Below are 12,985 nucleotides of genomic sequence, written 5' to 3'. Positions count from 1 at the left end.
ACTAGAATTCTACGATAATTACATAATAGCCTGTTATAGCAAAACTAGAAAGTAGTTTTTAAATTTAATTTTGGCATTACAATGTCGCTAACAATTAATGCCATAAAATTGATATAAATGTAGGCTGTAACCTACGTATAGGAAACTCTGCAAATTACTCCTGGTTTCTATTTGCCTCTGATGACCTCTGATGACCAGTGCTGACGAAAGTACAGAACTCCCGACAACTTTTGACACCATACAGCGACTGTTACCGACTGCTCCTGATTACTGCTGGACTCTGCTGACCATCGCTTATATTTCTGACAACCTATAACGATTACTACTGACTTCTGCTAACCTCTGTTGGTCTTTGCTGATCTCTGTCAGCATGTGCTTGCCTCTACTGAACTTTCCTGGCTTCTGCCGAACGCTACTGACCACTGCAGGTATTTCTGATAATGTATAACGATTAATACTTACTACTGCATGCCCTTACAAGTCTCTGCTTGCCTTTGCAGGTTTTTGCTTGCCTGTGCATGCCTTTGCTGGCCTCTGCTGAACACTGCTGACCACCCCCGATGCTTCTCACATCGTATAACAATTACTACATGCTACTGTTTGCCTCTGCTGATCTCTGCTGGCCTCTACTGACCGCCACTTATATTTCTGACAACGTATAACGATTATTACTGACTTCTGCCTGCCTCCGCTGGCCTCTGCTGGCCTCTGCTGACCACTCCTATTACTACTGACAATGTATAACGATTACGACTGGCTACTGTCAGCCTCTCCCAGCCTCTGCTGACCTCTGCTGACCACCCCTGATGCTTCTGGCAATGTATAACGATTACAACTTGCTACTGCTTGCCCCTGCTAGTTTCTGCATGCCTCTGCATCCCTCTGCTGACCTCTGCTAGCCCCTGCTGACCACGCTGACCTTTGTTAACAACTTCTAACATGATGTAGATGTATTATAACTTTGTATAATGTAAATCTATGACAATAAATGATATAATTTCAAAGAATTCTATGTGTCCTCATCACTTTTACCTTTCTATTCCTCTCCCCATTATTCCCTTAGTTATAAGAAACCGTTTCTCTACTTAAAACTGGAATTCCAAAGTGCCCGGAGCGTTTTCTGAAATGCCGGTGACCTTGACCCACTTTCGAAACTGGGTCAAGGCCAAATCCTGATTCTCAAAGCGCCCGGAATTTTTCTAAGATTCGAATGGCCTTGACCCAATTTCGAAAGTGGGCCAAGGTCAAGGTTAATTCGGATTTCCAAAGTTCCCGGAACATTTCTAAAATGCTGGTGAACTTGCAAAGAAGGTGGTACGCATCTTATAGGTAAGAGAATGATTTGGGGAGGAAAAGGACGGTAAAAAATGATGAGAACACATTGAATACTTTGAAATTATATCATTTATTGTCATAGATTTACATTATACAAAACTTTAATACATATAAACATATTATATTATATTACATCATGCGACAAGTTGTCAGCAACGGTCAGCAGTAGTCAGCAGAGGCCAGCTTAGGCCAGGGGACGCTGGCAGAGGTTAACAGTGGAAGGCAGGAGTCGTAGTAATGGTTGTACGTTGCCAGAAATATAAGCGATGGTCAGCAGAGGCCAGCAGTGGCAAGCAGAGATCACCAGGGGTGAATAGTAGCAAGTAGTAAGCGTTATATGTTGTCAGAAGCATCAGAGGTGGTCAGCAGCGGTCAGCCGAGACGAGCAGAGGCATGCAGTGGCAAGCAGAGATCAGCAGGGGCGAACAGTAGCATGTAGTAATTGTCATACGATGTCAGAAGCATCAGGGGTGGTCAGCAGTGTTCAGCAGAGGCCAGCAAAGGCATGCACAGGCAAGCAGAAACCTGCAAAGGCAAGCAGAGACTTGTAGGGGCATGCAGTAGTAAGTATTAATCGTTATAGATTATCAGAAATACCTGCAGTGGTCAGTAGCGTTCGGCAGAGGCCAGGAAAGTTCAGCAGAGACAAGCACACGCTGACAGAGATCAGCAAAGACCAACAGAGGTTAGCAGAAGTCAGTAGTAATCGTTATAGGTTGTCAGAAATATAAGCGTTGGTCAGCAGAGTCCAGCAGAAGCAAGCAGTAATCAGGAGCAGTCAGTAACAATCGCTGTATGGTGTTAAAAGTTGTCGGGAGTTCTGTACTTTCGTCAGCACTGGTCATCAGAGGTCATCAGAGGCAAATAGAAACCAGGAGTAATTTGCAGAGTTCAGTAATGAAGTAATCTAGGAAAGGCAAGTAAAAATACCTGGGCAGTCGGAATTCCGAATCGTATGCCGTTGACGTGAGGTCGGATTTCAGTTGTTCAAGAGCGAGAAGGCAAATGTGAGCCTTTCTCTCTCGACTCCCACGAGGCGGTCCGAAATTACTTCGGGCAGCTTCGGAATAATCGAGAAAGAGGGCATGTGTCAGTTTGCCTTTGTCGACTTTCCGAAACTCTACGAGCTCACGTACACGTGATCTGGTATGTGTGTGTAGAGCACCGGGTGCTGAATCTGGCATCTCTGGGTTGTCATACATGATCACACAAAAGTTGAGGTTAAGATGTAATTTGGTAAATTTGGCCTGCATTGAATTTGATTAAACTGACTGATTCCCGGTCTATGTGCAGGATATGTGCCTAGTTAGAAGAAAATATTTGAGAAATTCTTTCGATCGAATTTCTAGTACGAAAATTTAATACACAATTTATGCAATTTAAACTATCACGTACAGGCGAGAAAATTATATTATATTTTTTAAAGTATTAGGTACGTTATCCAGAATATATTGCTAGAATTGGATTAACCCTGTAATACTGTCTTTCAACTTAATAAGATCAACTGTGAATTGCTCATTGTTAAATAGTCAAATTAAATGTATTCGGTTTAATGATTACATTAACCTATAAATACTAACCTATAAATTTGAAACGACTGTTAGGAAAACATTTACTTCCTTGTACTCTTTGACTTATAAATCTAAAAAGTTAAATATATATCTAACAGTTTATTTATCTTGCAATTATGGAAGCACGTAACTCTTCGTTAGTTTGAATATATCTTGTCGAACAATGCTTTTATAGTTTACCTTGTATATCTAATAAAATTTAATTCAGTGCAACGAAATTATAACATATATTTTCTTCTCCTATCCTATTTAAGTTTAAAATACTACAAACTAATTTTTTGTTCAGTACATTAATAAATAGTTTAATTTTGAATTAATCGTTTTGCAGATTTTTACATGGCTGAATCTATGGATAGTTCTAAATGTACTGAAAATGACTCTGCTCAGAATTCTACAACCGCCGAAACGAGTAACAAACAAAAAAAGCCATGTTGTATTATCGTTCTGGGAATGGCTGGATCTGGAAAAACATTCTTTGTAAATCGGCTCGCCTTGGTGTTATATAAAATTAAGAAACCATACATTATAAATTTAGATCCTGCGTGCAAGGAAGTTCCTTATCCTGCTAACATAGGTATTTCTTGCAAATATGTTCAGTCGTTTGTTATTTACATACTAAGGAATTTTTACTAAACCATGTTTTAGATGTACGAGATACGGTGAATTACAAGGAAGTGATGAAACAGTATAGTTTAGGTCCGAATGGTGGTATTGTCACCGCCTTAAATTTGTTCTCCACAAAATTCGATCAAGTTATAGAACTTATCAAGAAAGCAAGCGAAGAGCACGATTATATAATTTTGGATACGCCCGGGCAAATAGAAGTTTTCACATGGTCGGCAAGCGGAACGATTATAACGGAAGCTTTGGCATCCGAATTTCCGACGATCATAGTGTATGTATTAGATACTGTGAGAAGCATTAGTCCCGTAACGTTCATGTCCAACATGCTTTACGCGTGTTCTATTCTTTACAAAACTAAGTTACCATTTATCGTCGCTATGAATAAGGTAATTACGAAAAATGCAACTACCATTCTTCCACGAGAAGAAGGCACAGCGTGTTTACATCCCCACTCCTGTTGCAGTCCGCTGACTCACAGGCATTGGTTGTAAACAGTGACGATGACAGCCAATCAGCGGACTGCAGCAGGAGTGGGGATGTAAACACACTGTGCCTTCTTCTCGTGGAAGAACGATACTTGATACATTGAATTCTGTGTTACTTTCGATTCTACGAATCTTCTAAAATTCATGTAAATAACACGAAACTTAACACTAGGTTTACGGTACGCGTCAATTTGACGCATTCAGATTCTAAAGTTAACGTTATAAGACTCATAAATATTATTTGTTAGCAATTTATGTTGAATTGAAGTGATACAATGATATGGATGTATCCTCTAATTAAAAGAAAAACTGCATTTTAATGCAACTGTCAACGTAGCGAATTATAATAAAACTATGAGCAACGAGTGTCCGTAAACCTAGTGTTAAATATTCTATTTCTTCAAGCCTAGCATAGGATTCGATGTGCTTGATATTATTATGTAATTTACTAATTGTAATGTAACTACAATATGTTTCAAGATCGATATCGTGGAACATAGTTACGCAGTAGATTGGATGCAAGATTTTGAAGCGTTTCAAGAAGCTTTGGATTCGGAAACAAGCTATATTAGCAACTTAACGCGCAGTATGGCTCTAACGTTGGACGAATTTTATAGACATTTACGTAGTTGTGGTGTTTCCGCTGTTACGGGAGCTGGTATTACAAAGTTTATGGAACTTGTTGACGATGCTGTAGAAGAATACGAAAGGTAAATTATACAGGGTGTTCGGCCACCACTGGGAAAAATTTTAATGGGAGATTCTAGAAGCCAAAATAAGATGAAAATCAAGAATACCAATTTGTTGATGGAGGCTCCGTTAAAAAGTTATTAACGTTTAAAGTTCCGCCAGTACTGAATTTTTTTCTCGAAAATGCGCAAGATATCGGGGGTAGGTTTATTCACCAAGAATGATTGCAATTGATCCCCGCAAATGAAAATAATTTTTTTAGAACGATTTGAAATTTTTTAATTTTGCCGAAAAATTTCACACTTTCTTGAATTTTTTTCTCGAAACTGGTTAGGATTTCGAGGGTATGTCTATTCACCAAAAATTATTATAATTGAGCCCCGCAAACAAAAATAATTTTTCCAAAACGATTTGAAATTTTTTTTCCCCTGTCGAAAAATTTCACACCTCGAATTTTTTTCTCGAAACTGGTTAGGATTTCGAGGGTATGCCTATTCACCAAAAATGACTATAATTGAACCCTACAACCGAAAATAATTTTTCCAGAACGATTTGAAATTTTTTTTCTCCGTCGAAAAATTTAGGCATCTACCCCTTCTCGATTTTTCTTAAAAATTTGTTTTTCATTTTTAATAAATTTGTTTGACGCTCTATAGAAAAATTGTCTAATACTTTTTTGTAGGTACCCATGGGCTTTGCTTTAAAAAAAAATTTCAATGAAATATCTTCACTATTGTAGGAGTTATGGCTGTTTGAAAGCTTGAACCAGTTTTAGGGGGTTTTTCTCACTTTACGGTGTCAACGAACAACTTTTTCAACATTATTAGAATTTCTACATATTTTGCACTGAAATACGCATTGTTTGCATTTTGAAAAATTAAAATCCTTCAATCCGTTCAGGAGTTATGACATTTTAAAAATTCGCATGAAATTTCAGGGGAGCATTTCTGACCTTACATTAGATTTTCGGTAAGGAATTTTTTTCTCGAAATTGCGTAGGATTTCAGGGTTATGTGTAATGATAAAAAATGAGTGTAATCGACCCCTGCAACCGATATAATTTTTTTAGAATGATTTGCAATTTTTTTTTTTCGCCTAAAATTTTTAGCAGCTACTCGAATTTTTTTCTCGAAAGTGCGTAGGGTTTTGGGAGTACGTCTATTCATCGAAAATGATTGTAATTAACTCCCACACTCGAAAATAATTTTTCCAGAACGATTTGAAATTTTTTAATTTTGTCAAAAAATTTCACACCTCGAATTTTTTTCTCGAAAATGGATAGGATTTCGAGGGTATGTGTATTCACCAAAAATGATTGTAATTGACCCCCGCAACCGAAAATAATTTTTCCAGAGCGATTCGAAATTTTTGAATTTAATTGTTAATAACTTTTTAACGAAGCCTCAGTTAAGAAATTGGTATCCTTGATTTTCGTCTTATTTTGGCCTCTAGAATCCCCCATTAAAATTTTTCCCAGGGTTGGCCGAACACCCTGTATACAGTTTCAAAAGAAATATTATAAACATAAAATTCTTAATATAATAATAGAAATTGAATACATTATATGCTCCAAAATACGAATCAACTATGAACATAAGAAAAAGAAATGTTTTTACTGTTTTTTAATACAAAGCTTTATAATAATAAAAGCATAATACGTTTTACATCTGTATTTTGAAATTGTTATTTTTATTTTTTATATTTATCAACTTGGATTTATTGATTTATTGAAGTATATAAACTTAAGTAACTAAGTATACATTACATTAAGTATACAGAGTGTTCAGCCACCACTGGGAAAAATTTTAATGGGAGATTCTAGAGGCCAAAATAAGATGAAAATCAAGAATACCAATTTGTTGATGGAGGCTTCGTTAAAAAGTTATGAACAATTAAATTAAAAAATTTCAAATCGTTCTGGAAAAATTATTTTCTGTTGCGAGGGTCAATTACAATCATTTTTGGTGAACAGACATATCCCCGAAATTCTACCCACTTTCTAGAAAAAAATACAAGAATGTGTGAAATTTTTCGACGAAATTAAAAAATTTCAAATCATACTAAAAAAATTATATTTCGTTACAGGGATTAATTACAATCATTTTTGGTCATTACACATACCCTCGAAATCCTATGCACTTTCGATAAAAAAATTCCTTACCGAAAATCTAATTAGGTTAGCTTTCAGCGAAAAAAAAAAATTTCAAATCGTTCTGGAAAAATTATTTTCGGTTGCGGGGGTCGATTACAATCATTTTTGGTAACTAGACATACCCCCGAAATCTTGCGCATTTTCGAGAAAAAAATTCAAATAGATGGACAAATTGCCGTTCTACAGCCACAACTTCGAACGTTAATAACTTTTTAACGAAGCCTCCATCAACAAATTGGTATTCTTGATTTTCGTCTTATTTGGGCCTCTAGAATCTCCCATTAAAATTTTTCCCAGGAGTAGCCGAACACCTTGTATACGAAACGAATGTTCCATAAATTAAGTAAAAAATCTTTTTAAGGGATTATAAAAAAGGTTGGGAGAGAATGAAAATTAAACGAGATGCTCAAAGACGGCAAACGGAAAAGGAACAGCTTGAGAAAGCAGGGCAGAAAACTGAAGGCGAGACCGTACCATTTGTAACAACAGTCGGTAGCGGAAGAGAAATCGCAGACATATATTTAAAGCATGCTGGTAACGAATCGAGCGAGGACGAAGAAGGCACGGAAAACTTATTCAAAGTGGAAGACGAAGAGGAAAACAAAGAAGCAGAGTCTTTCATGAACTTTCTAAACAGACATAAAATGGAACAAAAGAAACGTACGTCCAATCAGCCTGCTACCAGTAGTAGCAGTACATAGTATGTACATAAGTACAATATTTATATTCGCAAATAAATTTTGTAACTAATAAATGAGTTATACATTTTATGTAATAAATGATTTATATTTTGAAGCTTGGATTTTACAGTTCTTATTTACAAAAAAAAATTTTCCACGTATTCGAACAGTCGTAATACTACTAATAATACAAGAAACTTAAATTAAATTTTAACAAAGTTTTCCATGAAGCAGTATTTCCATCATCCTTTTTGTTTTAAACGAAAGACAATTCTGAAATTACTACACTAATATTAATTTTTAAAGAAAATTCGCAGTACGATAAATAAATGTTTCTTATCTTCGCTTTGTATTTAAATTCTTGGATAGAAATCTGTGTTACAATTTGTGAATTACATTTACATATTCTATCATCCGAATGTCTAGTAACAATTCTGAGATTTCTATCGTTATAATTGTTAAATTGATGTCAAGTAATTTGTGTAAAATCTTAAATATCACAAGACACTTTTTTTTATCGAATATCTTATATCATAAGGGAATATGAAGAACGTAAATGTTTTACAACTATCGAGAGAGCATTTTAATTTTACAAAATAATGTCTTCGTTATAACGTTCCAATCTATGTACAAGTTTATTAAGGGGTTAGGTAACTCTAAAATTTTGAAAAATTCGATATCTTGTTTTTTAGCTTAAATAATAGTTCGAAGCCTTAAAATCATTATGCGAAAGGTCCCAGTGTCGAAGCAATATTTTTACTGAAAATTTAAAGCCTCAAACAATGACGTATATCTGCGTATATCAAACTTTAAATGCATCTTCCTCGAAACTATGTTCTACAAAACGGTGTGCAGAATTACTCCAGTTCTAATTGATCAATTGCTTTGAAAATTTACAGTTATCTTTACTATTATATTTATTAAGCATTGACGATCCGTTTTTTAAGAAATTGTCTAATAATTCTGTAAAATATTAGTAATAAAAACTCGATTTTTGATAAAATGCGATTTTAGGTTTCAAATATCCGCCATATTGTTCATTTTTATACAAATTGAAATGTCTCATTGTCAATGCTAAGGACTTTTATCATAGTTAATGGAATATTTCGACAACCATTTTACCATAATCCTGCACACCAGTTAGGCATCAAAAAATTAAGTGGCTCGGGAACATGGCGCTGTGTAGGTTTAATTATAAATATTTTTTAAACATTGCCAAGAGTTATTTTCAATATTTGTTATACCTAAATACAGTGCAAAGTCTCAGGATAATTGACTGCTTACTTTTTCTTCATTGTAGCTTAAAAAATTGTCTCGTTTTCCGTACCGCTAGAGTTACCTAACCTCTTAAGAAAAAGAAAGGTTAACAGACGCTGGTGACATCCCTCCACGAGATGAAGGCACAGGCTGTGCCGCACAGCGTGTTTACATCCCCACTCTTGCTGCAGTCCGCTGATTGGCTGATGTCGTCACTGTTCTCGACCAATACCTGTGAGTCAGCGGACTGCAACAGGAGTGGGGATACAAACACGCTGTGCCTTCTTCTCGCGAAAGAATGGTACTTGTGGCAGCACTGGTTAATCTATAAACGTGGCAACGTTGCAAGTTCTTAAATTTTCCGAAATATATGATTCGAATTTCTTTTCTATCGTCGCGTCGAAGCGTTATATTTTTATTTTATTAAATATACTTTATTGTTCCTTTAAGATTTCTACGATTTTAAATAATTATAAACATAATCGTCGGGAAATTAAAATTTAACATTTACACGCTACACTTTCAGACGAATTATTGCAGGTAAATCAAATAACTTTTATTGGATCAATTTTTTCTAACCTAGCTTTTAGATTTTGTAACGAAAGCACATGTTGTATTCTTTGTTTATTAAGTCTTATAATTACTAAATATTCTCTATAATTGTGTTCATAATATTTTACGCGTTATATTACTGTACCTTTTCCGTAAGAGGTTGTAGCGTTACTCAAATAATCATTATCTCTGGTTCCATGGTTGTGTGTTCTTTGGTGTTCTTGTGCTATCTGTTTTAGGGCTTCTTTTAGCGCCATCTGAACAGGAAAAATTATAAAATTACAGGTATGTATTACCAATAAGTAGTATCGCGTTTTATCAATCTTGTTTTCTTACAGGGATATCAAGATCATTTTTTATTACTTTTATAGAATGCCTATTCTTTACTCCTTGCTGTTAGAATTAAATTTACTCTACTAAAATGTATATTAATAGATATTAAACAAAAGTTATAGACGATTTAGCAAATGATTTTACTGTGTTTCGTCCAAAGTCCAGCAGAGGGTTCGTCGGTATATCGCAAACGTTTTCTATTGGCTGTCTCCATTTAGCGGTAAAATATGAATTTATTCACGTCGTTAATTACATTTCAGTCTAATTTACCATTTTTTAAAGTATTTGTGACATTAGTGTTTTAGTAAGCGTTAGATCACATACAGTTTTTCATTCAGAATTTGATATCTCCATCGAATTCTAGAATATCAAAAATAATCTTGATTAAGTTTAAGCTGTTGATTTGTTATTCTATTTTCCAACATTATGAGAACTATAGACTTAAATCCAATGTATGATTCTGACTTCATCGAAATTTCGAGATTAGTCACACTGAAAATCGTCCATCGTTAACTATTATTTTTTTAAAAACTTACTACATTCACATATAAAATATGGTTAAACAAGTTATGATTTATATTTATTATTATAAAGCATGAAATAAAAAGAGATGTACTCTTTTATAAAGAAATAAACAAAACTATCGTTACTTTGAGTATACATACATATATAGGAATTGATATGTTTCAAAATAAACAAATATTTAAAATGTATTTGTTTTTTTATAGATCTGCAATAGCAACCGCAGCAAAAAATAGTAAAAAAAGAAATAATGTTTTTACTAAAAATTCAAATGTACAGTTGAAGTAGAAGTTGATAACGAAAGTATCAATTGCAATTCATTTATTTATGCAAGAAAATTTCATTAAAAAAGATATTTGATATTTTCCAGCATAACGTAATGAAATGAATAGATTAAGTTGGTAATAAAGTCCATCGTTCTTTATAGGTACTTGTGTTCACACATCGATTTAGGAAAGATTGTTTTAATAAACTCGAGAGTTTGAGTATTCTCCGCAGCGCGGCGCCACCCATCGTTTAACACAACGAATCTATCTCGTTCTTTCACGAGAAGAAGGCACAGCATGTTTACATCCCCGCTCTTGCTGCTATCCGCTGATTGGCTGTCACCGATTTCGTCATCGTTTTCAACCAATCAGCGGACTGTAACAGGAGTGGGGATGTAAACACGCTGTGCCATCTTCCCGTGGAAGGACGATACAGCTACCGAACTGAGTTCAATTGCAAATTTCTCTTACGTAAAATTTAGTATTAAAATTATAAGCATCGTTATTACCGTTTAAATATTTCGAATCAACCCTATCCAAACTAATGAAATAAAAATATACCGTGTTTTGGTTACGTAAAAAAGTCAATCAATCATTAGTCCATTTTTTATTATAAGAGACTTTTCTTTCAAATTATGCATTGAATGTATAATAGTGTGTAATAAAGCGTTCGTATAATAAATTGATCAAAAGCAGTGGCCAGTCACAGTTAACTATATTTCTTTAGTATTCCTTCATTATTGAAGTCATAATCGAAAAAGTTGTTTAAAATGATACCTGTGCGAGGTAAATGAGAACGAATCTGTTATTTGTCACGAACTCTACCATACCGACACAGTAGATAACTACCGGTGTGGCCTGACATCTGTCGTGATATCGTAGAACTATCATTACATTTTCTCGCGATTGTTTGTTTATGCAATTCGAAAGGACAAGTTGAAAAAGTATCGTAAGCTTGTTTACCCGGCACATGTGTAAACGCGAAACGCGATCATTGTCCTTGGTTAGATCTGGTTCCGCGACGGCCGTCAGATTGATACGTCGACAATGTTTCAGCTTTCCAGCGGTTTTTCGGTACACCCTCGATAACAGATCCGGTCGGCCAGTACGAAAGTTTTCGTGCATGAATTCGTGGACGTCCGGGTTACGGGAATTGCAGATCGGGTCCTGGTTGTGCGACGTCACCTTCCGAAAGCCGTACAGGTTCAGCTGTCTGATGAAGCTCGTGATATTTTTCGTTTTGAAGATGGAATTGCCAGCGCCAAGGTATTGTTCTTGGAATTTCTTGTAGTCGAGCAGAATGGTATTGCCGCCCAAACTCCATCGAATAGCGCCAGTGTCGCACTCGTTCACGATTCGCCAGAGCTTCTTTGGAAAACGTAACGAGAGGAATATGCAATCGTCGAACATGCTCGATTACGATGTGACGTTTTAATAGCACTGATGAAACACAAGTCGAAAAATAGACACGGCGACGATTTTTCCGATCGCTGATCTTTTCCAAACAAAAAACTATCGTATCACGGCAACAATATTTCGCGTTCTCGAATCGTCGTTGGATTTGAAAATCTCGTCCGGGGTGTCTGTTATACAGGGTGTTCGGCCACCACTGGGAAAAATTTTAATGGGGGATTCTAGAAGACAAAATTAGACGAAAATCAAGAATACCAATTTGTTGATGGAGGCCTCGTTAAAAAGTTATTAACGTTTAAAGTTCCGCTCGTATTGAATTTTTTTCTCGAAAATGGGCAAGATTTCAGGGGTATGTCTATTCACCAAGAATTATTATAATTGACCCCCGCAAATGAAAATAATTTTTCCAAAACGGTTTGAAATTTTTTTTTTTCGTCGAAAAATTTCACAACTTCTCGAATTTTTTTCTAGAAAGTGGGTAGGATTTCAGGGGTATGTCTATTCATCAAAAATGATTGTAATTAGCCCCCGCAACCGAAAATAATTTTTCCAAAACGATTTGAAATTTTTTAATTTTGTCGAAAAATTCCACACCTTCCCGAATTTTTTTCTCAAAACTGGTTAGGATTTCGGGGGTATGTCTATTCACCAAAAATTATTATAATTGAGCCCCGCAACCGAAAATAATTTTTCCAAAACGATTTGAAATTTTTTAATTTTGTCGAAAATTTCACACCTTCTCGAATTTTTTTCTCGAAACTGGTTAGGATTTCGAGGGTATGTCTATTCACCAAAAATTATTATAATTGAACCCCACAAACAAAAATAATTTTTCCAGAACGATTTGAAATTTTTTTTTTCACCGAAAAATTTAGGCACCTACCCCCATCTCAATTTTTGTTAAAAATTCGGTTTTGAATTTGAATAATTTTGTTTGACACTCTACAGAAAAGTTGTCTAATACTTTTTTGTAGGTACCCATGGGCTCTTCTTCAGAAAAAAATTTCAATGAGATATCTTGACTATTGTAGGAGTTATGGCTGTTTGAAAGATTGAACCAGTTTTAGGGGGTTTTTCTCACTTTACGGTGTCAAGGATCAACTTT

The 12,985-nt window shown here is 35.2% G+C and overlaps 2 protein-coding genes across 3 annotated transcripts; one reads left to right on the top strand and one right to left on the bottom strand.

The window, feature by feature from the left end:
• Positions 1-2,163: 2,163 nt before the first annotated feature.
• Positions 2,164-9,739, top strand: LOC143348835 (GPN-loop GTPase 1). Of its 2 annotated transcripts, none has more exons than XM_076779495.1 (6): positions 2,164-2,767; positions 3,235-3,480; positions 3,552-3,916; positions 4,496-4,725; positions 7,219-7,550; positions 9,586-9,739. In XM_076779495.1, exons 2-6 carry the CDS (start codon positions 3,243-3,245, stop codon positions 9,621-9,623), a joined length of 1,203 nt encoding a protein of 400 aa, XP_076635610.1. In that variant the 5' UTR covers positions 2,164-2,767; positions 3,235-3,242; the 3' UTR covers positions 9,624-9,739. The 2 variants fall into 2 exon arrangements, with proteins under 2 accessions (XP_076635610.1, XP_076635611.1); XM_076779496.1 differs by having other exon boundaries at positions 2,166-2,767; positions 7,219-7,557; positions 9,586-9,689.
• Positions 7,765-12,351, bottom strand: LOC143348840 (heat shock transcription factor, X-linked member 4). Its single transcript, XM_076779501.1, has 3 exons — positions 11,431-12,351; positions 9,492-9,603; positions 7,765-9,041 (listed from the first exon to the last, which is right to left on the bottom strand). Exons 1-3 carry the CDS (start codon positions 11,875-11,877, stop codon positions 9,034-9,036), a joined length of 567 nt encoding a protein of 188 aa, XP_076635616.1. The 5' UTR covers positions 11,878-12,351; the 3' UTR covers positions 7,765-9,033.
• Positions 12,352-12,985: the final 634 nt, after the last annotated feature.

Source organism: Colletes latitarsis, chromosome 12, assembly GCF_051014445.1.
Source record: "Colletes latitarsis isolate SP2378_abdomen chromosome 12, iyColLati1, whole genome shotgun sequence".
Classification (NCBI taxonomy): domain Eukaryota; kingdom Metazoa; phylum Arthropoda; class Insecta; order Hymenoptera; family Colletidae; genus Colletes; species Colletes latitarsis.
The sequence above is the reverse complement of the archived record's forward strand: the minus strand, read 5'-3'. Positions and strand labels throughout refer to the sequence as shown.

What these genes read in the sequence shown, in the direction of transcription:
- LOC143348840 (XM_076779501.1), bottom strand. Translation starts at nt 11,877, where the DNA reads ATGTTCGACGATTGCATATTCCTCTCGTTACGTTTTCCAAAGAAGCTC. An exon ending in CGCGTTTACACATGTGCCGG is followed by an intron (nt 9,604 to 11,430) that starts GTAAACAAGCTT and finishes TTTCCTGTTCAG; the next exon opens with ATGGCGCTAAAAGAAGCCCT.
- LOC143348835 (XM_076779495.1), top strand. Translation starts at nt 3,243, where the DNA reads ATGGCTGAATCTATGGATAGTTCTAAATGTACTGAAAATGACTCTGCT. An exon ending in TCCTTATCCTGCTAACATAG is followed by an intron (nt 3,481 to 3,551) that starts GTATTTCTTGCA and finishes ACCATGTTTTAG; the next exon opens with ATGTACGAGATACGGTGAAT. An exon ending in TTATCGTCGCTATGAATAAG is followed by an intron (nt 3,917 to 4,495) that starts GTAATTACGAAA and finishes ATATGTTTCAAG; the next exon opens with ATCGATATCGTGGAACATAG.